This window comes from Phallusia mammillata, chromosome 8 (assembly GCF_965637545.1).
Source record: "Phallusia mammillata chromosome 8, kaPhaMamm4.hap1.1, whole genome shotgun sequence".
NCBI lineage: Eukaryota > Metazoa > Chordata > Ascidiacea > Phlebobranchia > Ascidiidae > Phallusia > Phallusia mammillata.
Window position 1 is genome coordinate 5156306 of NC_137259.1, and position 24951 is coordinate 5181256.

A 24951-nucleotide genomic window follows, 5' to 3' on the forward strand; every position below is an offset into this window, starting at 1 on the left:
ACACTTACATACTTCGACGTGTGCCGCAAACTAGTGTAAATTTCCTTTTCACAGATAATATGTGCCGAAAAATTTACTTATAAAATGATAACTGTTGTTTCCAGTGAAAACCTCATGTATTAACATTATTGTTTTGTAGTAACGGGATCAAGCTTTTTAAAGCAATACTTCATTTAAAAATGCTTGAAGAGTGTAAGCTTGAAGAATATCTACTCGGGTCCAAGTAACACGTACACGCAGCATGGCAGGTGTTAACGTGCTCCTTCCATTCCTTGAGCACGATCGTTACGTCAACTGATGACGTGTTTGGCTTCAAGTGTGTTGACCCACGCCCCTCCCTATTTCCAACAAGAAAAGTAACAAGCACCCCACTGATGTAAATATAGACTCCTGTATTTGCTATTGCGTCAACTGTTTTCCAGTTATTACTTGACAAATATTGTTTCAGACGTTAGTCTTGGTGGGAACTTGACAGCCTGTCTTCTGTGAGGTTACTTATGGCTCAATAGTTTCTTGCTACCTTAGCATTTTGTCTGGAAGTTTCTAGAGGTAAATGAGATTGGGGTTTCTACTGGGTATTAGTTGTAATGGCTTGCGGACCAGAAGATCAACTCAAACCGTTTTCATTTTGTGTGTGCATTTACAAATGTATTTTTGCAGGTTTTCCTGATTATAATGATGTTGAAACTGATTGCCTGCGTGGCGCTTCTGGTCGCAGTAACCAACGGACAAGGTATGGCGTAAAAACATAAACATTTTACGTACTTAACAGCTTATTTATTTTACGTACTTTTTTATTTCTATTTTTGTCATACATTACCCGGTTTTAACATAAGTAATAATGTCTTAAAGCCTATTTTTTTAAACCGATTTTTTAACTGTCAGCTGGCTAAGGCGTGGGTCTAGTTTTTGTTTTTACAAAGTAACATTATCTAATACAGGGCTCGGCAACCTTTTTTGCACTGCGGACCGGTTTTGAACCTGAAATTTCATCACGGACCGCCTTTTAAAAAAATACAAATATTCTGCTATAAAACGTAAATACTTTAGTTAAATGCACGGGCAAAATATTTCAAAGCATTTAACCAGAAAAAGTATACGGGCCGGTAACGAACTCCTCGCGGACCGGCACTGGGCCGCGGCCCGGCGGTTGCCGACCACTGATCTAATATATGCACGCCTACAGGTATATGCGCAAAGTATTTTTTTGCTTCTTTTTTACATGACAAAATCTATGTCGTTTTGTCAGTTACTTTATTTAAACTGAGGAAAATCTAAAAATCTATCAAACAATAGCAAGTATTGCTCGGTCATTGGAACCTTTTTGGGTCTAAATTTTTAATAACAAATTTTAAAAAATATTTTAAAACCAAAAAGTTAGTGAAATCGTGTCACAAGAATAATGTCGAGTGTGAATTTAGCCCAGAATCAATCCCGTTTTATGAAAACTGAAGCTCGAACATGATCCTAAAAGTTAAGCTTCACTTATTATCTTGCTTCAATGTGTGTAGATTTATCGTCTTGCGCTGGAAGATGTGACGATTATGTGAACCATAACTACAACTGTCAGTGTAACTCGTACTGCTTCGACTACAACGACTGCTGTGACGATTACATCTCCGTCTGCGACTCCGGGTAAGATTGTTAATATTTTTAAAGTTTCAATAAGAAAAGTTATACGCTAGGGTTACCAGACGTCCGTAATATTCCATAGGCTTGTCCGGAATTAGGACGTAAAATCTGTGTCCGGAAATATTTCATAGGCTGGTTTATATATACTTTGATTGAAACCGGAATTTTGCCTACGCAGATATAGTAACCGTAATCTACATTATATAGTAAAAGTATACACTAGGCCAAATAATATAGGCATCCTCGTTATACTACTGGGTCGAACTTGAAGCTTAATGCAACATCACCCAGTGACAAGTAATAAAAATTTAAAACATTTCAAAAATTCGAATCCGCTTTAAATATTCTTACAAATTTATTTTGCGGACAAAAGTTTAGTAAAAATTGATCAAAAACGGACTAATTTTATTTCTTTAAACCTACCAAAAACCGTGGGTGCAAAAACGAAATTATAAATTTATGGGGCAAATAACGATTTACCAATATTAACAGATTTAAATATTGAATTCACAGCAACACGTGCGCTGGCCGCTGCGATACCAATCTGGACAGCTCGAAACCGTGTCAATGTAACAGCTTCTGTGTTGAATATGGAGATTGCTGCCCCGACTACAGCACTCTCTGCAACTCGCCTGGAGGTGGAGGTTCATGCAGTAAGTGTTCTCGAAGCTAAACTGTGTAAACATATATTCGCTAGGTGTCGCTATTTGAAATGTAAAATGATAACTTGACAATTGAAATTGGAATAAAGTAAAATGAAATAAAAACAAATTATTAACATAAAAAAATGAAATAATTTTAATATAATTTTTTTTGAAAATTACTATCGCGAGAACTGACGTCATACAAAGTTTGGTAAATGCTGATAGGTGGCGCAAAGAGCACTGGTAAATATTTAAAAGAAACAGTTTGTAAAAACACTGACGGTTATGGCATTTGGATGATTTACAAGGGTTTTAAAGGTTTATAGTAAAATAAGAATAAAATTAACCAAGCTTTTTCCCAAACCCACCCTACTTAATTGAGAATTTAAATTCATGAAATAAAAATGAAAAAATATTTATAAAACAGATTAATCAGTATCACAATGCGGCATAAGGTTATCAGATTTATTTTTTAAATCAGTAAAAATCCTGTAATGTAATTACAGTATTCCTGCTCAAAATAAACTCAAGCCTATTTTCAGGTCCTATTTCAATCAGCAATCAAGAGATTTTAACACTTTCGCAAACGCTTTGGGAATTGGATACAAACCGTGGCTCATCAGATGAAGTAGTATTCAATAAACAAACCTCAACCACTGATTCTTCCACTGTAGACGTCTCACCTGATCCGTAAGTTCAAACTCTTACACGAGGCCTTACGTAAGATAAGATAAACAGAAAGTCTACCAACACCATACCGCCTGGCGTATTCAATATTTTAATTTCCGGTAGGAGGCGCACGCAAATATTTTAAATGCAGCCAACTGGTTCGGCGCGCCTGACCCACATACAGAATGGAAAAAACCCTGATCGGGATTCGTCCCCGGGAATGTCCTGGGTTCGAACCCCGTGAAAAAAAAGAATGATAATAAAATCAACCTAAAGACCTAAGCTGACATGTGCAGCATACGAGGCAGGCAACGGCGCTTGTGATTGAACTTTCGGCGGACTCTCCACTGAGCCTGTGTAGCTCAGTTGGTAGAGCGCGAGTCCCAAAAAGACCCCTCTCGTTGGTTCGAATCCCACCGCAGGCTAGATTTTTCTAACCTACGCCTTGCCATATGGGGGTGAATGCTTGGTGACCGGCTGATTCGGTATGGCGCCTTTAATGGCCCTAGCGTACTGTGATTTAAAAACCAAGTTCTTTATGTTATATTTAGTCCTTAACCCTTACCTCAGTTCACTGTTAATTTAAATAACTGCGCTTTTTACGCCATCTATCGGTATAAACTGTTTCTAATGTGAGTTCTTGTGTTGGGAGCTATACCCGTACCTCACGACAGGCCTACATTTAGCTAAATTTCGATAGGTGGCGTAAAGAGCACAAGTACCTCTTTGAAGCGGCATATCTCCAAAAGGGCTATTAGGGTTGGGGTAAGCATTATTATAAACAAATCAATAAACTAACTTTTAAGTGCTTAATGTAAAAAATTTAAAATCCTAGTTGCTAACCCTACCCCTCTTTGTGGCTGCTAAAAAACTAATTCCGCTTTTTGCGCCACCTATCGAAATTTAGCTAGATATGGAAACAGTGCTTGTGGTTCGGCTATCGGCGGGCTGGTCACTATTTGTCAAGTCCCTAGAAGACTTCTGTCGTGATTTCGGATCCCATCGCTATTACGCATTCATTAAGCACGGTGTATCTTACACAAAACGTTGAAAACATAAAACTTCCAAACATTTTCAGTTCTGATATTTTCTCTTTTTAGCTTTTTCACGTACGTGGATCCGGCTGTTTTGCAACGACCAACCTTCAGCTCCTTGATTTCACTTTTGGACAACTACCAAAAGTTCCAGGGTATTGATGAAGACATCACATCACAGGAATTGCAAGAGCAGAGCGACTTTTTGGACAACGTGCTTGCTACGTCTATTGGCCAGGAGCTTTATGCATTCCTTTCAAGCAAAAGTAAGTCGATACTTGGCTGAATTTGTTCATGTAACTCGCTTCGTTTACGAAAACAACTTTGCAATTCTTTGCATTTATGTCTGTAACTTTTTCTTTCAGCTAAGTAAAATTTACACTGGGATAAATTCAGCTTGGGTGAAACTAACCCTAGTGTTTAACTTAACCGGGGTGATTACTCCTGAGGTAAATGTTATATGCTTTTACCACCAAATATAAAGACACACTTTTCAAAAGAATTATAGTGATTCGCCTACTTTGGTCCAAATTGCTTTCACAATGTCCGCAGATAGCAATACACTTTTAAAGTAGTTGCCAACTTTTACAACGGTTCAGCTACAGGGTCCCGCTCTGAGTTGTAAACGGGCCTGAAATTGGAGCCCGAACCCGAAAGTACAAGCCCGAAACCCGGCCCGAATCCGAATCGTTTTTGAGAAGCCCGTTTAGGCCCGAAAGTTTGATGAACAGGACTATACTTGAAGTACCAGAAAATACCAAGACAACAAACACAATAGACAAATGGTCTCGAACAAGGCGTTTTAGGGCTGTTTGAGATTATTGGTCCGGTCCAGCAACTAGCTATTTAGCTAGTTCAGTTTATTAAAAAAATGCTGACACAAAGTGTAAAGTCAGACCCGAATCAAGTCATTTTTTTGAAAAACCTAAACCCGAACCCGGCCCGAAATGCCCGGCCCGACTTCCAACTCTGTTCCCGCTAACTGTTTATGGGCACGCAAGTTCGCATGTAGTCTTTCTATAGCATGTTGTTTGATGTCAGATCGTGCTACTAAACGGGTGAAAAACAAAGTACAATTAGAAATGGTCCATCTCTATTAAAACATAAATTAAAGCGAAATACCTTCGCGGGCCGGATAAAAAGCCGTCGTGGGCCATAGTTTGGTGACCTTGGATTAGTGTGTGGTAAAAAACATAAAATGATGACAAGGTTGCAAACCAAACCATTTACGAAATCTCCGTATTAATCTTTTCAGACATGGCCGGTTGTAGTGACATTACCACTTTCAAGAGCTACCTCCAAAAGATGTGGTTTGAAATGTACAGCCGCAAGAACGGTGCCATGGATACAAGCGGGTAAGTATATCTAATTTTCGAAGTACAACCTTAAATCAAATCAAATGACCAACATAATTTTGCGTGAAAAAAGAAACTAATTTGTTCTTTATAACACTGTCGACTGATTTTAACCTGGAAATAAACATTTCCCAACTTGGGATCAGTGCCGGATTAACCATTAGGCAAAGTAGGCACGTGCCTACAGGCCAGTCAAAAATCCAGGCCACTTTAAAATCACGCAATGATTTGGCAACACTGATAATTCTAATTTTTTAGTTGGCAACCCTGATTTTCGGGCCACTTATAAAATGTGCCTACAGGCCAGCAGACCCTTAATCCGTCACTGCTTGTGATATACAAATAACGAAAGGTGGAAATCGTTCCAACAATGGCAATGGAACAGCAAATAATTTCCAGAATGAATTTACCAGTATTTATTAAAAAGGTATTGGTAATATTTTGTAACTTACGTTGTGTTTTTCAGATTCGAGCACGTCTTTGTTGGAGAGATTAAGACTGATTACGTTTCTGGTTTTCACAACTGGGTCCAGTTTTATCTCCAGGAACAAAGCCAGAACTTAAACTACTACGGATATGTCGAATATGAAGAAGTAAGTTTTAACATATTGGGAAATATTTTAAAGGGTTAAATTTTTTTTATAATTTTGGAATGATAAATTAATAGTAATCGGATAATTATAAAATTAAGGTGGCCGGTTAGACAATTCTATAAATAGGTAGCGCTGCTAATCAAAGAACTTAGATCAGACACAGTTTGCAAATTACAGATAGGTGGCGTAACGAGCACATTTATTTAAATCGTAGGGTTACGAACGAAATTTAATTTAAGAAACTAAGTTTTTTATTTACTTTTATTGTCAGAATTATTTTAACACTTTTTCTCAACCCCAAAAGTCCTTTACAAAATTTTTCTTTCAAAAATTTACAAGCACTCTTTGCGTTATCTATCGGCAAATTTTGCTTGACGAGAGTTCTTTTGTAAATGTACTTTCACAGTTGTTTGCTGGGCTTAGTTCAAACCTTAGCAGGTACTTGATTTAAATACAGAAGACTCAAATCCCTATTATTACTAGATAGTCACAAATCCTTTCCTAAATACAGAATAATACTGATAATACTAACACAATAAAAAAATGCTTATTTAGAACGCATAAACAAAAATACATTGGTAGGCTCAAAGGAGAAAAAACTATCAGTCAAAAATTTAAAATTTCAAAAACCGAAACGGTGACCAGTTGGCACATTTTGTTACTGGTTAGTGTCTTATGTGGTGTCACATTCATATTACCACAACTTTATTTCCAAATTTAATGGCCTGTCAATGAAAAAAAAAGATAAATTAAAATAATTTTGAAAGCACCTCATTCATTTAAATTTTAAAGTGTATATTAAAGGACAACGTGAAATAAAGAGATTGAAAAGCCGTGCCTTATATTCTCAAAGTATATTTAAACAGCAATACTTAAAAGCATGTTAACAATACAATATGTTCCAAGTTATTAAGACAGTTTTGTATCGCCATTTTCCGTAAATTTACATACAAATAAAACGCAAAACCGTATCGTGTTGTCAATTTTTAGCCAAGATTGTCTGGCAGCCATTTCAACTGGGACGGATACATGAAGGGGCTTGGAGGATCTGCAGTTGGTGCCAGCCCTGAAGTAGAGCTCGCTCTTTTCACGTTGTGTCATATGGCTCGTCCTGACGGCCTGTAAGTCTATGAAGTCTGCTTTATGTAGTGTATGAAGTGTAAAGTGTAACCATGTTTTCAAGTCACATATATAAATATGGTAAATGTGCAATATAACATGTTTGCGGTTTTACTGACATTTTTTATGACCATCGATGAGTTTAAAGGCTTTCGGCGGGTTAACCACTGAGTCTGTGTAGCTCAGTTGGTAGAGCGCGAGTCTCGGAATAACTCCTGTCGTGGGTTCGAAACCCACCGCAGGCTAGCTTGTTCTAGTCTGTGCCTTGCCATATGGCAGGGGTCACCAAACTTTTTACACTGCGGGCCGGATAAGTTTAAAATTGATTCGCGCGGGCCGCATAGTTTACATGCCCCAGCGATTTTTATAGGGGCGCCAAGAGATGGCCTTTCCACAATCTAATTCAAAATCTGGTAATGCGACTGTTAAACTGTACAGCTAGTCTCATCATACGAGCAATGCTTGTATATTACGTCACAACTAACAAAATAAGGCAATTGTTTGCACACAATTAACACTTGTAGTCCAATTTGTGACGTAACAAACCGGCTTTGGATTAATCTTGAGCGTTGTAATCCTTTGAAACTAGGTAATATCAATTCTACATATCGCGACAGGAAAACTTTCGTAAGGAGTAGATTAATTTTTGAATGTTACAAAGTTATCAACACGATTTGGCAAAACAAAAAATGTGGTCGCGGGCCGGATGAAATGACCTCGAGGGCTGGATCCGGCCCGCGGGCCGTAGTTTGGTGACCCCTGCCATATGGGAATGCTTGGGAGACCGGCTAAATCGATATAACGTGGGCCTTTAATGGGCAGCATAGTGACAAGATATTGACCATATGTAGTTGAATGTAGCTAAGCTTGGCAAATTATGAAATAAGTTACCTAAAATTAAACTGCTGCTGCAAATTCAATTACTTTTGTGTAATTGCTGATTTTTTGTCGCCTTTAACTCTGTGTTGGTGTTGTGTTCAATGGTGGGATTCAATTTGTTTGTCAGTCGGTTCTCTCACAAAAGTCATACTTTCAGCCGGTTCTGTTACAAAAAGTCCATTGACAGTAGCCAGTAATGCTACCCGGTTCGCTAATCTCATAAAATGTTGTGAGACGGTTCAGTAGAACCGGTGCGAACCGGCTGAATCCCACCACTGGTTGTGTAGTATATGTGGCTACAAACCTGCTGTCCTTAAATCACCCTTCATATATTTTTTGTTCTGTCAAACGTTTTTTTTTTTGGGCTTCCAATAACACTTTGCATTTATATTTCGTCTGCAGGTGCACCGTTACACTTATGGACGGCGTCAATCCGGTATCAAGGCAAATCCAAACTTGGACTTGGTCCAACACCACACCAGGGTCCGGTTTGAAGTACGTCGCTTCAGCTTACTTCAAAGTGTGAAGTCAATTTTGACGCTGAAATAAAATCGGCCACATGCACGAGTGTTTTTTGTGTTTCCACCATTTTGCTTTTCTGTTTTGCACCATAGCACCCTCTAGCGTCAGCTACTCGAGTTAATTCCCGCTTTTTCTGTTCTCGAATTTACGCGAGTCCAAATTGTGAACAGACTTGACTCGGACTTTGTATTTGAAGGATTAGACTTTGACTTGGTACCTTAGCAACTAAAGGCTTTAACTCAACTTCTAACACCCACTTCTTAAACCCGTTTGAGTATCGTTGGATAGAATGCAAGAGTCCATTACGAGAATTGTAGCTAAATCTTGCATAACTATTAAGAAAACATCATTGGTACTAAATACTACTTGTTACTGTTTATTGCAAGGCAAGCAGTTTTAATAAACAGGAACATACTTAGTAAGTAATAATTTTGCGGGCTTGTGAAAGTTTGAGCTATTTGAGTTGGGGTGAGGGTTTGTAATTAAATTAACACTATAATCTGGTCTCGGATACCTTTTTCTTGGCTAGAGATGTTGTAGTTATTTACTATTTAAAGATTAATGCAGAAATTTGTCAATTATGTGATGTTTGACTTTTTTAACAAAACAGGCTTCTGGCGTAGGTTATATTGGCAACTATTTTTTTTACAAAGCCGTGTCTTAATCAAGATATACCGTATACCGTATAAGTACAAAAGAGATAATTATCGGTAAAATAAGATATGTGCTGACACTTAACCGAAGGTTTTAGAAGAAAAGTTATAGCCGCTAGATAGCGTGGTGAGCACAAACTTTTGATTTTTCTCTGTGTAGAGCACTTAATTGTCACTGAATTGTTCGGTTGTTGTTTCTAGCATCCACAAATGTTTGTACGCAACGTTATTTACACAAGCTGTTGTGTTTAGAGACCAGTACAGTAAAGTGTGCGATTTTTACGTTTATGTGTTGGGTGCTTGGCAGTCGCTGGTATTTGACTATTGTTTTCATACTTTACATAAATTTAAATTTTAATTAGCTGTTTAACCACTTGTGGCGAGATGCAGTTCAACTTTCCAAACTTACATCGTCCAACAAGTGGGCTGAGATTGCGTTTATGAACATCGCTAGAGGTTGGTGTAGTTCGACACTAAATATGAGGTTGTAAAAAGATCAACATTTTTTGGGCAGCTACACTTGTTTTTATCCTCGGTGGGCGGGCAACGCATGAGCGTTAGTGTGATTGTGCTCACAATGAGTCTACCGTTGAACCGCCTACCTTTTTACAAATATGTTCATTTTGTACTGGAAAAATATCTACGCCAATTCAGTTCAACCCAATTGGAGGTCAATGGGTTAAGGCAATGGCGCTAAATTTTTTAGCTCATTGACGCGCTTCGAACCCTCAACCTTGTGACTTGAAGGCTAACCACTCGGCCATCTTGTCAACGGCAAACTTCTTTGCGACCTTCAAGTTATGACAGACCTGTATTTCAAGAACCTAGGTCAGTGGTTCTCAACCGTTTATATTTGTGCCCTCTTAAAGTACCCATCAGAGCCTGCGCCGTCTTCTGCTGGTCTGTATAGATTGCTGCAACTATGGTGAGCGCCTATACTCATGCCTTACCGAAAAGCACCCCGTTTTTGAATAAGAAAATGTGTACTATGTAAAACTGTACCTATAAGCAGTAGACAGTGCATACTGTTTCGATTATAAGGCCTCATCATTGCAGTTGGTGACGAGAGATCGGCCGCATTTATAAGGCCATTCAGCGACACTCCAGTTTGAATGTACCTAAACATTTTTTATAACTTTGCAGCTAACATAAAGAAAACGCACATACACGTTTGGGTCGTAGCTATTATATATTTTGTACAAAACAAGTTGTTCAACGGGACCGGAGAATAACGGATCAGCGCACGGTAAAAACAAGGCGAATACCGTAAACCTTCGGTCGTGATAACAAAAATAAAAGGCGAAAATCAACGCACGAATCAAAGTGGGAGAACTGACCACGGGAAAAATACGGCAAGTGGCAAAAAACGGGGTTTTACAGCGCAGAGAAAAATGCACACAAAAAGTTCACGAAACAAAATTAAGGCGAAAATTTCCTCGAAAAATGTATTTGTTGGCGAGTTTAGCACATTTGTTGTAAATAGGGAACAATTTCAGTTGGTAGGATTCTGTGCCGAATTTTTCTAGTTTAGGCACTTTGAAAATATACCACTTACACAAGGCGACAGGTTTTTCTCCACACTGTCACATTGGAATTATATGGACCGTATGCTTAAAATTTTATACATTTTTACACAAAACAAAGTTCAACTAAATTTATGATTTATACATTCTGCTGTGGCATTTTTTTTTAATTTTCAAAAGACCTTAAAAAGCTATTAATTGCGATATTTTACCAAACGAAAAATATAACTTTTGTTTACTAGTGAAAATATGTATTGAAAATTGCGCACCAAAACCTGTCACTTAAAACTGGCAAAATATTTCTAAACTTGTCAGTTTGGTTTCCCGATGTAAGGAGAAAGCATACGAACTGATAGCAAATCTGTTTGTTGCGTGAATTGAGAAGCAACGAATTAGGTAGCGGTATTTCCAGTCACGGTGCTGAACTTGTTTAGACCACAACTGGATGCTGTACTTTACCAGTGCGACTGTGCAGGCGTTTTATGCTTTAGGTCAGTGGTTCCCAACCGGGGACTAATTATAAACTTAGGGCTCGAAAGCCCACCCACGACAATTTCTGATATAAACTTAGGGGTTTGTTTTAATTTTGACATGTGGTTCGTATTTATACACTTAAGCTCTGGGAATATGGCCTATGAAGTTGATGAAAGACCCAATTTTAATCTATATTTGTATGGTTTTGCATCTGCTATGCAGTATGCTTGCGGGAATGAATTTGTTTTCAATTGTTAGGGAAGGAATTCGATAAAAGGCCGATGAAGGTTGAACCACTGCTTTAGGGGACCACAAAATTTTAAAGTTTTATTTTAATGACTTCACAACTAAAGGTATATTGTTTATCTTGAGAACAAAGTATAACCTACATTAAAGAATAGAAGTATCACCACAAAAATGTAATACCTTAAAAACTATAACGCATTTTTTATTGTTTAAATTCAAGTAAATTTCCGTAACTAAAAACCAAAGCCAAAACCAAATTTTTCTAACTGTTCCAATAGAAAAGTCGTTTGGATTATGCCAAAATTTTTAAACTCGTGATTTCGTCATTTTCTTTGGTAACTATAATTAAATTTAACAACACCGGGGATTACTCCCCCCTGAAACAAGCCGTTGGCGAGTGCTAAAGCTAAAAATCATAAATTATTTATTAAATGCCATTCTAAGAAAAGATTCGATCCCCGATCTAATGTGTTTATAACAGATTTTATTCAAAACCATGTCAGCCCCGTTTTGAGCAAGCGTTTTTAGTTTTAAGCAATTTTGGCTGAATACTTTGGCACAGCCAAGCCGTTGTGTTGCGTTGTGACATAATTAAGTGGTAGTATTGCGTTTTGGTTTTGACAAAAAGTGATAAAATAGAACTCCAAAAAATTGTGGCATGTACAACGGATTTAAAATCTGTAAAAAATCAACGGCAGTTCGAACTATTACTGACGTTGTTGCCCTTTCAAAAGGTGTTACACTCACAAAAAAGGAAACACATAAAAAAGAAACAATTACAACAAGAAAAATGGGATAAAACGAGAGAGGAACAACAAAAAACCATGGTTTCACTTGGGTTTACGGGAAGAAACAATTAAGTGCCTAAAAATATTCGCGTTTTTACGCAAAATGAAACGACAAGAAAAAACGCACGCCGTTTTTTATTAGAATTACAGAAACCGATAACTTTATTTATTTATCTTTGACTTAACGGTCAAACCATGATTTTTAAACCGGAAAAAATATTGCTGAGCGTTTTTGCCACTTTGAGGCGCAAAACAGAAAAACAAGGCTGCGTTCAGCGAACCGTGACCACCGCTGTTGAAAAGGCTGATTTCGGTCTAAGGCACATTTTAAGAAGAGCGCAGAAAAACACGAAGAAAACGCGTCCAAGCGTGAACTTTGCAAGCGGGTGGAAGTCGAGCGCAACGAGAACAATCGACCCACTGTGATGTCACAATGGAAAGGGTCACTAAAGGCTTTAGGGAGTTAAAATAATCAAGTTTTCTTTGGCATATTTGCCGATTTATCCGTTTCCTTGAAATAGTGAACCTAAATGCATTCAAATGGGCAGGAATGATACTCTGCTGTGATCTTATTAGACTAAAGTGGGAAAAATCTTGAAAGTTTGATGGGTACAACTTACGCAATGTGTGATTTTCAACTCATATGCGATTTTAGCCTTTCGTGAGGTTTAAGCTACAAACTGTGAGCAGCCATGCGTAACACATCTTGCACGTGACCCAAAAGCGTAAACAAATACTTTTAAAAAGTAAAATCATATTTAAAGTGATTTTTGCCCAACTAATATCAAGCGTTTACCAGTTTATTTAAACCGTTTTTAACCAGTGATTAAAGATATTGTACGAATCTTGGAACATTATGCTAGCAATTGAGTCCTAATATTCATAGTAAAGTTATATAAGGCACAACCAATCAGCGTATAATACGTCACGTAGGCGGCTTGTGATTGGCTAAAAATGCCTGCGAGCGAACAACTATTATAATCCTGAGCTTGGCAGATGCTGACAATTTGGACGGGGCAGGCAAAATAATGTTGTTGTCAACGGGAATTTTCCGCAAAACGACAAACAGATAAAAAATCGAATTTACTGAATTGTTCCGCTAGTAAAAACAAAAACTTAAAACGTAAGATATTTTTGAGGTCAAATTTTCTTGAACCAATTTAAATTAAAGAAAGAAAATACATTCTTAATAATCTTGATAAAACTTGTACACCTTTCAAAACGCTGATATGCCTAGTATTTGTTTTCAGGAGTTTTGCATAAAAACAGCAATAACCTTTCTTGGGTCAAATAACTTTACACAACAACGATAAGCAAGCACCACCATTAAGTTTTGATAAGGCTCAGAACAATTTTTCACATTATTAAAGCACTTAAAATGTCCAATGTTCAACGATTTGAAAACAGTAAAACATTTTTTCGTAAGGCGTTCGCACTGTCATAATCACAACCGGGTCATTTCAACTGACCGGCGATTTAAAAGGTTACCTCGGGTCACCAAAGTGGAGCGTGACGTCAGGCAGCAAGCGTCACTGGAGGTCACTTGCACCAAAGTTCATGCGTGAAACAGATTTTATTTTGAAACTTGATTGGAAGCCGGTTTGGTTGCAAATTCTCAGGGTTTTGGCTTAAACCCAACTGCTCCAAAAGTGCTACCTGTAAAAGTTATATTGTGTGTGGGTAATGATTAATTCCTGTGCTGTGCTAAATACTTGCACACCCACTTGGTTTAGTGGTTTTTTAAAGCCCAATGAAATGTGCTGGATTACCTATCTCAGTCATAAAAAGTCTTACAGCTTAGAAAATGAATTCATTACATTAAATGTCCTTGTCCTGGCTGTTTGTTTTTCGCAACAAATAATACTGGCACGTTTTTACAAGTAAAGTCAAAAAATATTCACAGAAAACCACATTGTTGCATTATTTATCTTTCTTATTACTTAAACTTTACTGCTGTAATCAACAGCGCATAAATGTATTTTGTTTCTTAGTTGCAAAAAAGTTGATCAGTAAAAAACTTTTATGATGTGCAATGGCTTGAGAATTTTTAACCAGCAAAAAATATTCAACAATTTTTGTGGCCAAAAGATTTGAGGATATCTATCTTTACAAAGACACATGTAGCATTTATTCTCTAATTTGAAGGAGCACACACACATACAACATTGCAACAACATGTCTGAGGCAGACACCAGGCATGAAATGGCATTTGATTGAACTTTTACACAACTTTTTGGCACTTGTTGTTGATGGGCTTGATGGAATTTGACAAGCTCAGTGCAGACTGCTAATGACCCAACCGAAATGTTAGAACAGAGAAAACATTAACCATATTTGTGCATCTTGTTTACAATGGATGTTAGTTTTCAAATATTGATTAATATCTCTTCTTATTTATTGCGTACATTGCTTAAAGGTAACTTATAAAAAGGCATTTTTTTAAACAAGGGTTTTACAGGATGTAAAAGTAAAAAAGTATATGTCAAGAAAAAACATTAGAGGATTTAAACTATAAACAAAAGTCATAACCACAATCTGAGCTTTCAAAACTAAAACCAACCAAGTGACAACAGGTTTTAAAGACAGGTTTTCTTTAACTTTTTGCAGAAAAATATGCAACAAGCAGTCCTATACAAGGTCTACCGTGCAAATATGCAAAAAGCAGTCCTACACAAGGACTACCGTGGAACAAATTATGTTAAAAAGTAACTTTGCAAGTTATAAAGCCAACCATACTGTTTCCTGTTTATGAACCAAGTCACGTTTTGGCTCAAACACAAAAACATTGTTCTAACACACCTTAAGTAATAACATGATCACCATAGTTCACAGTAACCTATTAGTTTCACCCAAACTCTTGTTTAAATTAATAAACTTATAAAATTTATTTTTGTGTATTATGTGTCACCATCATTTTTGTATAATGTTTTTTTTGTCATTTTAGAATACTTTTTCTATGACAACCAATACCCGAAAACATTTTTACAAATGCATAAAATTAACTAGTCAATTGCAATGTTGCATTGAATTTCAGTTTTAAGTGGACTAATACCATTATTGACCAAAATGTTGCCCCCAAAATTTAGGTAACATACAACAGGAAATACCAGTTTGTCTTTTTTAAGTTTTTGAGAATATATTCAAAGATATTGGTAATTTTGTAATTTTTTTTGCAAAATTACAGAAAATTCTATGAAGAAAAAACATAGTACGAAAGATAGTACAAAAGCAAGAAAAAAACAGTTTTGAATATATTTTAATGCATAAAAGTGGTGTGTTAGTCAATATGAAAGCCACTGGGCTCCTACATATATATAAACATGAAATGCTCGCTGCAAGCCATTTGCCCAGCCTGTAACAAAATTCCCTATCTCAAACACAAGTCACACTATTTGGCTTAGTTTAGCATTGTTTAGAAATGCAAACACCAGCAAAGTATTCCAATGAAGGAGAAACAAGTTTTGATTCGAAAACCAAATAGAGGGCTTTGGTCAAACATTGACCAGTCGCTAATTGCAGGACGACTCAGCAAATTAATCATTGTTTTTCATTTTGAACCTTCACCCATTCCAACTCAAGTATGCTCACAAACACCTATGCTTTATTGATTTGGCCTATCAAAGTGATGCTAACATACTTATGTTGTGGTTTGACACAGTTCCAAACCTATTAAATGGTATCACTAAAAGTGGCTCAACCAAAAGTCTTTCATTTGGGGAGAGTACCTAGTGATTCATTGATTTTGGATATTTTTATTTTTGTTCATTCTAATTTGCTTGAGGGTTACTTAAAAATTTTCCAAAAAATGTCTAACATTAATGGAAAGAAACTTTACACAAATTTTAAGAAAATTTTTAAAATAAATAGCCTTGAAACTTATTTTTACTTAAAAAGGGCCTGTGGGTTAGCTAGTGGGTCAACTGGGGTTTACACTTGTAGTGTATACTTTAGTTAATCACATGTGCATAAAGTTTGAACCACTCTTTCTTGACCAAAACATGGAACAGACACAATGTTAGACAGAATAAAGAGTAATAGACAAAAAATGCAGACCAAGTGAATCTGGTTGTTTTCCTCGCATCATATTTTATGTTATGTTTGTTTATTGTCAGACTCTGTCAAGCATAGTTTTAATTTTAAGCCCACTCGAGAGGTAGAAATACATGGTGACTGTTAAGTTTACAGCAAGTATTTTGTATAACTTTACAGCAGTTGGACAAAAAACAACCCAGTGGGTGACACATTTGTTCAAAAAATGTGTTACTAACCCAGTAGTTGTCAAACAGTACACCCTGACATTAGCCAGGTGTGAACCCAGATAACAAAAATGTTTTATTTATACAATATAATCCTTCAAATTAATGACTGACTTTCCATGTTTCTATCAATGGTGCCAACCAAACTTTGGTCATTTTTTATAGCTGCACACCGGAGTATAAATGTTTGAAAAAGTTTATTCATATGATATGATCCTTGAAGTTAATGACTGACTTTCCATATCACTACCAATAGTGCATCCCAAAAATGTTGCTTATTTTTCATAGCCCCGCCTAGAAGTAAAAAGTTTAAGAAACAATGTACTAACCTGTCCTCATTGTCATCATCTTCTTCTTCAGTTTGGCACTGTACTTGTTGCTGCATCTGCTGTTGTTGAATTACAAGCTGTTGCTGTATTTTCGCTGTCGTCTGCATGGCATGGTTCGTAAAACCTTGTGACCTCAATACTGAGTAGACACTATCAGAATGCGCAATTGACTCCAGAAAAGGCAGTAAGTCCAGCAGTTCTGTGTCGTTGGGGTCGTCAAACCAGGATATAACCGGCACCTAGACAATATGAACATGAATTAGGATTTGGCATAGTGCAATTCTGTATATACAGGCCTAATACTACAGTATGCTTTTAACAGGTTTTTGAAATGCTATTGAGTATGTTCTTGAATGTTGTGCAGTATTGGTTCATTTTAAATCAGTTTTAACACACTTTTGATTTATTGGAAGTTTTTGAGGTTTTGCACAAAACTTTAACAGCGTTTTGTAGATTTCAATTTACTCTTTTATTTATGCCATTAACAATAGCGTCCTTTTCACTTAGTAATGCTTAAAAATGTTTATGTAAGAAGCTGAGTTTAATTATAATTGCCCCGGTGGATAATAAGATGGTCCTAAACCATCGAAACATTTTTCCTGACAGTGCAGAATTCGTTTTGAGCACACACAAGCAATCTGGGGCATATCCCAAGCACTGAGTTTGTTTGGTCACCTTAGTGGTAAAAGTTTACTATCTTTGTTTGGCATATGACTTTTTTTGAGGAGTCATCAAATACTATCTCACCGTTAAATTGGAATTTCTTAGTCTGCTATTTACATTGGACTCATAAAAACTTGACCAAACACTAAAGTGGACCTGTTCTGCTTTTAAAGTCAGTCTTGCACAGCAAACAGGAAAACTGACATTATGGCGTAATCAACATGTTCTATCCTTTTGCTGAACATGACAAAGTAGACATTACAGCATTGGAACTCAGTTCAGGCCATGGATCACCAATTCAATTAAAAGTATATCACGGACCAGTACATTGTTAAGATAAAGCAAGCATCTATACATAACAATCATATTAATTTGAAATATATTCCTTCAAAACAGAATTTTAAATTGAGAAAAAAAATTGCCAGTTATTAATAAATAGCCCATTTTCCAAACTGAAAATTCAATGATTTAAATGGAAATTTTCCAGTTTATCACTAAATATAAATGATGACCTGCGGACCACTAAAATGTCATCATGGATTACCCATTAAAAACCACTGCATTACAGTAATGTTGAAACACATAATACCTTTAAAAATTGTAACGCAAAAATCTCATTTGGAATAATACTAAATAAAAATTTTTTTACACACCGCATTGTCAGGATGAAAAATGTACGAAGCAGGCGAATTGTCGATAATAATCACTTTATTCAGTTCGCGGCCAATCAAACTCAAATCTTTGACATAATTTCCACGATGAAATACACAGGACTCTCGGAATAAACGAGACGTAAATACTCCAGTTTTATCAAGAAGATCAGCTACTGGGTCAGCATACTACAAAAAAATGAATTTTGTTTAAAAACGTATTTACATTTATATATGTTTAATGTTAGGATAGCCAAACTTATACAATTCAGCTCATAACTTGACATGCTATAAGCATATATTTTTGCAGCACTTACACATGCCACTTTGAAAAAAAAAACACATTTTACTTAACAAATTTGTCATTCAACTGGTGCGATGCTAAATAAAATACTAGGTAGTTGATTTTCAGGAACTTTTAATTTTGCTGACAATTCGCCCAACAGGTTTCTTCTGTTCTGAGCAATGAATGAAATATTGTAACTTGTAAGCACACAAGCGAAAATCATCAGCAAAATTACAAGTTTTAAAAAAACACTAATATTTTGATTAGCAGCACACCAGCTGAATGGCAAATTTGTTAAATATGCAGCCTGGTGGACAAAACGCTTGTTCAAACATTTTACTAGCATATTTAAAACTGGTACTTAAAATCGGATTTTTTTACACCTATAAACTGTATAGTGCTTGTAAAGCAAGAACTGTTTACACCCAGGAAATTATTTTGTAAGTGAATGTTTCCATTCAGCCACAATCTACAGTGAGTTTTGAAGTCATGAGCATCCTGTGCTTGAAGCAGGATGGTAATTTGATAGCAGGTCGGTGTCGGTGATCTCAAACCCCATGGGGGGGCGTGACAAATCTTTTCATCTGAACTGTGGTTTTCAAGCATTAGCCTACCTGTGCCAAACAACTCATAGCGAGACCAACTGTTTCAATTACCAGCAAAGATGGCAAACAAACTGACTAGGACTTAACTTTGGACATAGACAGCATTAACTGTATATTTCATGGAGATGTAAGTTTTGACAGAAGGCTAAATATTAGTTTTAGTAATTTTTCAGAACTTTTTGTGTTTGATTTTTACTTATAATTTAATTTTTAATTTTTAAATGTCATAAGGCAACCTTTACCAATGGGGAAAAACACAATTAACTAACTGCACAATAAGCAGCACTTTATTTAGTACAGTTTAACACAACTTATTGCAAAACAGATTAGAGTGAAACATGCAATTTAAACAGCAAAAAACTGCCATATATATTTAACAAATTGAACTCCGGTCCTTTGTACCATATACTACCAGTGTTAAAATGAACTAGATTGAATTTACATGTATTGCATTAACTTTGTTTTATTGCAACTGTTTTTAAAAACTACATCTTTCTGTGGGTTGCGAAAATTCAGCAGGGCATATTAGGCCGATATAGACTGTCATAACCTACCAGTGAAAGCCACCCACATACTAGTGTGATCGTAATGCGCAAATAGTATGGAGACATTTTAAAAAGTTTCAATGCATTTTTAATGCAAGCGAAAACATTTTGTAAGTTTTATGGGGAATGCCAATGACCACACACAAATTGTTGAGTCATTTAAACCTTAATGACTAAGAAAATTCACTGCATATGATAATAATACATCCTGTTGGATACACAGAGAACACAACATACCTGTTCAAATCAAAGAATTTCTAACTATGTCTAAGTCAGCCATAGCAAAGACATATTATTCAACATAATAAAGGTTTGGGCATCTTGTTTCAAGCTTAGTTTAGGTACAGTACTTTTTTTCAAGCGAAACAATAGAAAAAAAGAAATACCTTTGCTAGACTGGCTGTAAACAAAACACACTCATAGAGTTCACCCATTTTCTTCAAGTATTCGTCCACATGGGGTCGCTTTAATACGTAAACCTGTACAACAAATGGAAAACAACAATCATATATTTGCTAATTGGTATACCAATATCCTAAAAAAAATTTCATAAAATATGCTTTTTTATCTTTAGAATATAAAACATTACTGCATATCTTTTTTTTATCATATGAATGTTTGTTAGATGCACGGACTAGATTATTGTGTTGAAACTTCCAAACTAAACAGCAAGAAGTTTAAACATTAACCAATGGATGGTGAGAGCTGCCAGGTGTAAGGCTGACACAAGCCAATAACATCCAAGTTATTGCTGCCCTAGTAAAGCAAAGCAGCAATACCACTATGGCAGTCCTGGCATAATAACAGCTCACTTGAAAAACAAAACGTTTTGTCCTGGTGGTATACTATGCTTTTTAGCATTACTATGAACAAAAATACAGCAAACTTTTGTTTATCTGAATCCATTTGGACCAAAAAATTGTCCAGATTAGGCAATAATCCAGATTAACAGATGCCGATTAGTTCAAACATTACAAAGTATTTGTACCTCAAGTTTTGTCTGAAATAGGCGAAGACCCGGATTAATAAAATCTGATTTAACCAGTTTACAGTATTTATGTGTATAGGACAATACATAATAAACTTAACTGGACGGAAATGATTTTTTTGTTCAATCCACTTGTTGAAAAATGTAGATGTAAATGAATAAATGTTATATACATGCAGATTAATCCTATATGGGCCTACACAAAAACTGATCCGGTGTCTGGTTTGCAAAGCAAGGAAGCAAAGCACTAGGGTAAGCACCCCCATAACATTCTTGAGTGAGTAACATGTTTTGTTATGATAAAGCCATAACTTTGTTTTCTTTACATGGCTAGCCAAGGCAACACCTATATAAGCTCTACATAAGCCAGCAAGGCCTGTGGTGGAAAAAAGTTTACACGTTTTGCTGTAACCTTTCTATTACCATTTTACCATGTATTTTAACAACACATTGTAACAAACATTTTTATAATGTATATGTATGACACAATTAATTATTAAATTATACAATGGTTTTTGTAGATATTTAATCACGTTTTAGCATTGAAAAGTGTTTGGATACACACAACTGGTGGTGTAAAAGTTAAAAATGCTAGTGTTACAAATTGTCAAAAAGTGTCATAATTAAGAATATTCTGACAAAATCAACATGATTGAATCAGGGTTGTAACACTTACAGGGATCTCACTCGGTTTGTTAAAACAAATTTAAACAGGAATAATTAATTTGTAAATATTTTATTGCAGAGGGTGTTGTAGTAAAAATTCAGACTTGTCTTTCTATTTGTACTATTAAAGCATGTTGCTAAAATTAATATTTATCTGGGCTTTCACAAAAAAAGCTAAAAAGCCTTAAGAGTGCCACAACCCTTTACAAAGTTAAGGAGCAATGTTTAAAATGCAAATGTAAAACATCATGCAATTTTAATCACTTTGTTCTCTAAACGTCGAAAAGTAATACATGAATCAGAAGGTAAAGTGGAACAAGTACCTAAATTTGAAAGTAGGATGCCTGTTGAACTGGTTGAAGTTAAAATGCCTTCATTATGCATTACCGAGTTGCCTTGTTGCCCCAGGCCATTTATAAGTGCAGGCAATTTTTAAACCATTTTGAGACAACGATTTAAAACAATTCTCAGTGAAATGTGACTTTTGCTCTTATCACCTGGCTCTTTTATTTTAAGAAATACAATTTGACAGTTTGTTTCCTATACACTATTTTTGCCCAAACATATATGTAACAAAATTTTCCATTTTTTTCCTGTGGTTCACATCACAATTTCAGCATCACCTAACAGACATATTGTACCATTTTATCACACATATACAATTCCACTGACACAGGAGACACATAGGAAAAGGTGGAGACATGTTGGATATGGGCCAGCATAGAAATTGTTCACATATTGAATAACAGCAAAACAAACAACACACTGTAAACCATGTCACCATAGTAGGTCTGTCGTAAATGACTGTATCCGACCCATAGTAATATTGCCTATAGTGGAATATGCACATCTTAACATACCTGGTGAATTGTGCCATCTATTTCGACAGGAACGATAAAATCGGCATTGTTGATTGGCTAAAAAAAGTTTAACACATATTTTAGTACTAGTGATTAGCATTTTACAAATTTAAAAAATAAACAGCACAATATATATGTGTATATATAAACAGTTTATTTTGGTTAGCAACCTTGATTTAGGCACCATAACAATAAACTACTTCAGATAGCCAATTGTTTTTAACCCAGCAATAAAAGTATTTGTAACTTATGTATATAAATGGATTGAAAAGTATATTTAGACATACACTGAAAAATGGAAAACAACTTTGTCATCACATTTATTGAAATACAATTCATGCATAATTATGTTGAAAGAAAACAACACAACAGCAAATAATTTTTTTAACTTACTTTAAATGAACTGTGGACTAATGTTTCATCTAGATCGATAACAGCACATTTCTTTTCACCAAGGGAGGGACATTTTGCTGGTAACAAATATTTTTGGTCTCCATTTGCTAATGTCTGCAAAAAATAATTAACTAATAAAAGTTCATACAACTTAAACATATCTACTTTAAGAGTTTTAAAAACATTAATTTTTTTGTTGGCAAAAGTAACAACAAGGAATTTTCAACTCTAGTTACAACTAGAATAGTGGTTTTCCTATATATTGCCGGGTTATATATACTACATCATACTTAATGATGTATCACATATTCCATTTACTATATTTATAACAGATATATATTTGGCACCTACATTTCATTGGGTCCCTATCTTTTTCCTGGCACTTTATAACCTAATTGTTTCTGCAAGCATAATCTAATAGGTCCCCACACATATGCATATGCGATTTGGTAACAGTAAAAATAGGGCACAATCATTTGATCTACACATATGATTGTTTTCGCAAGCAAAAACGAATGGGTCCCCACACGCGCGTTTGTGTGGATTTATGGTAAACAAACACCCTGGTTATTTTTAGATTCGTAAGGACAAGCTTAACCAACTTTAGCCTTAACCCAAAAAGTTAAAATGTGCTTGATAACTTAATAAAACGACATAGCGTAGCTGCGCAAAAACAGCTGATTTCTAATCATTGACACGACTGCCTCATAAAACGTCGGTCCCGACGTCAAGCTGAGCACTCCCGCTGCATTCACCCGCCTTAATCGTAAACAAGTGAATTACTCCCTTGAGAGTTGAGACTTCTATCTGACTGAGAAAATGGTCATGTAACGACTGCGTTCATGCGTGAAGCAGAGGCATTTTTTCTATGCGCCACTATGGTCAATCACTCCCATTGCGTCAGCTGTGCACTGAACGACAGGCAAATACGGTCATTTTCATGGACCACATGGACCATCTTTAGACCAATATCTGTAATGTGTGTAAATTTGAAAAAGTTTGAACCATTCTTTCTTGACCAAAATGTGGGAACAAATGCGCGTTAGAAAGAAAAAAAGAAAAAAAAATATAGACAAAAACAATCCTGTTTAGAAATACACAGTCAGCAATATAGTCTGCCCAAGTTTAATACTGCAACTCATGCACTGTAAGGGTTTAAAGGTTATAAGTAGAGGAAAGATGGTGCCCCTCGCGAGGCACAAGCACAACAAACAATGCCAACATACACAATAACAAAGTCTCAGATCTAAAAACTTGTGTGCATAACTAACCGCTTCTGTTTTTGAGTCCACACTAGGTGATGGAGGGGGTGTATGTTCAGTTTTTCCATTTGTTGTCGGTGGCCAAGTCTCATTGACTGGCTTTTGATCCAAGACACTTTTCTTCTTTGGACGCCCAAAACAGCACAGCAGAGAGCGAAATTGTGCTCGTTGGGTGTCTGTTTTGGTTTTTGACCGGTATGACTTTTTCAGAGGTTTCTCTTCTAAAATAACAATGATAAAAAAGTTATGGTTTATACTTCATTAGTAAACTTATACTGGATTTGTTCTGTTGTGTTGTCTACTTGTCGTTGTTGTCATTTTTTAAGACTTCCGAAGCTTAAGTTAAGCCAATGATACAGCCTGGTTAAACCTAGGTTATGAAATGCTGTCTTGGTGGCATTAAAAAGGATTAACTCATCATTATGCATTATTGTTTAGCCCTTGTTTAGTTCATGACCATGGTATGAGCATGTCACTTTTTGTTTTGATAATACAAGACAATTGTAGCACAATTTCCTTTATTGCAAAGTTGTCACCATTTTTTAGTAATCGTAAAAACACCTATAATCAATGCAAACCACAGGTGTACACTGTAATTAACAGATATGGGCATCTTTTTAACATATGTACCTCTTATAGGCGAAGCGTAACCATTAAGTTGCTCATTGTCTCTGCTAACTTGCGTGATGATGGATGTATGAACAGGATCCATTGAACGCCGGGAACTTTTTCTTACAGATACAGATAACCCACCGATTCTTGGAACCTCGTTGAACAAATATGGCGAAATATTACGTCCAATTTGTGTAAACATTTGCCAAATGGTCCGTTTCAGAATAATTCCTTGCCAAAACCCACTGAATGGGTAGTTTAATCAAACAAAGTCACCGTTGCAGCAAGTGTGAAGTTAGATGGCTAACCAGCGGAGCTTTATCCAGCAAAAAGTACACTGCCAGATGTAGTACACGTTACATATCCATGTTAACCTGCTTGTTCACAGCATACCTTTGAATTAAGAACATCAAATGTTGTTTGGCTATCTGCCAATAGTAAACAACATTATAGCAACCAAGTCACTGTCAGACAGAGTTTAGTTGGCAAACAAATCATTTAATATGGCAACTGCCTTTTGCACCTCTGTTGTCCACAAGCCAAATTTAGTTTTCAAAGGATACGGCTATTTTGCCCCCAGAAAAGGAACGTACAATTATTTTAGGCATCAACACAACACGTACTTTGGCATTTCGTGCATGCCGCATTTTGTCTGCATCGTGCATAATGCAATTCCACTGGCTCCATGCAATATAACTATAAAAC

At 36.1% G+C, this 24951-nt stretch overlaps 2 protein-coding genes and 1 non-coding gene across 3 annotated transcripts; 2 read left to right on the forward strand and 1 right to left on the reverse strand.

The window, feature by feature from the left end:
• The first annotated feature begins 145 nt into the window (after window positions 1-145).
• On the forward strand, window positions 146-8528 carry LOC145204875 (uridylate-specific endoribonuclease A-like). Its single transcript, XM_080077487.1, has 11 exons — window positions 146-376; window positions 449-549; window positions 661-733; window positions 1512-1635; window positions 2146-2285; window positions 2819-2966; window positions 4046-4245; window positions 5235-5334; window positions 5801-5927; window positions 6918-7048; window positions 8328-8528. Exons 3-11 carry the CDS (start codon window positions 676-678, stop codon window positions 8449-8451), a joined length of 1152 nt encoding a protein of 383 aa, XP_079933613.1. The 5' UTR covers window positions 146-376; window positions 449-549; window positions 661-675; the 3' UTR covers window positions 8452-8528.
• On the forward strand, window positions 7218-7291 carry Trnap-cgg (transfer RNA proline (anticodon CGG)). Its single transcript has one exon. It is a non-coding gene; the product is annotated as a tRNA-Pro (tRNA).
• A 1742-nt stretch (window positions 8529-10270) lies between the features above and the next one.
• LOC145205412 (carboxy-terminal domain RNA polymerase II polypeptide A small phosphatase 1-like) lies at window positions 10271-24682 on the reverse strand. The gene is made up of 8 exons (XM_080078134.1): window positions 24265-24682; window positions 23644-23855; window positions 22373-22486; window positions 21980-22036; window positions 19852-19944; window positions 18033-18218; window positions 16717-16955; window positions 10271-13787 (listed from the first exon to the last, which is right to left on the reverse strand). The coding sequence occupies exons 1-8, from the start codon at window positions 24446-24448 to the stop codon at window positions 13784-13786; spliced, it is 1089 nt and encodes a 362-aa protein (XP_079934260.1). The 5' UTR covers window positions 24449-24682; the 3' UTR covers window positions 10271-13783.
• Between the last annotated feature and the right edge of the window lie 269 nt (window positions 24683-24951).

Coding starts and splice junctions, on each gene's coding strand:
- LOC145205412 (XM_080078134.1), bottom strand. CDS start 24,448: ATGTTTACACAAATTGGACGTAATATTTCGCCATATTTGTTCAACGAG. Junction 22,037..22,372: donor TAGTCCACAGTTCATTTAAA/GTAAGTTAAAAA, acceptor AACTTTTTTTAG/CCAATCAACAATGCCGATTT. Junction 18,219..19,851: donor TTACAGCCAGTCTAGCAAAG/GTATTTCTTTTT, acceptor ATTTTTTTGTAG/TATGCTGACCCAGTAGCTGA.
- LOC145204875 (XM_080077487.1), top strand. CDS start 676: ATGATGTTGAAACTGATTGCCTGCGTGGCGCTTCTGGTCGCAGTAACC. Junction 2,967..4,045: donor GTAGACGTCTCACCTGATCC/GTAAGTTCAAAC, acceptor TTCTCTTTTTAG/CTTTTTCACGTACGTGGATC. Junction 5,928..6,917: donor GATATGTCGAATATGAAGAA/GTAAGTTTTAAC, acceptor GTCAATTTTTAG/CCAAGATTGTCTGGCAGCCA.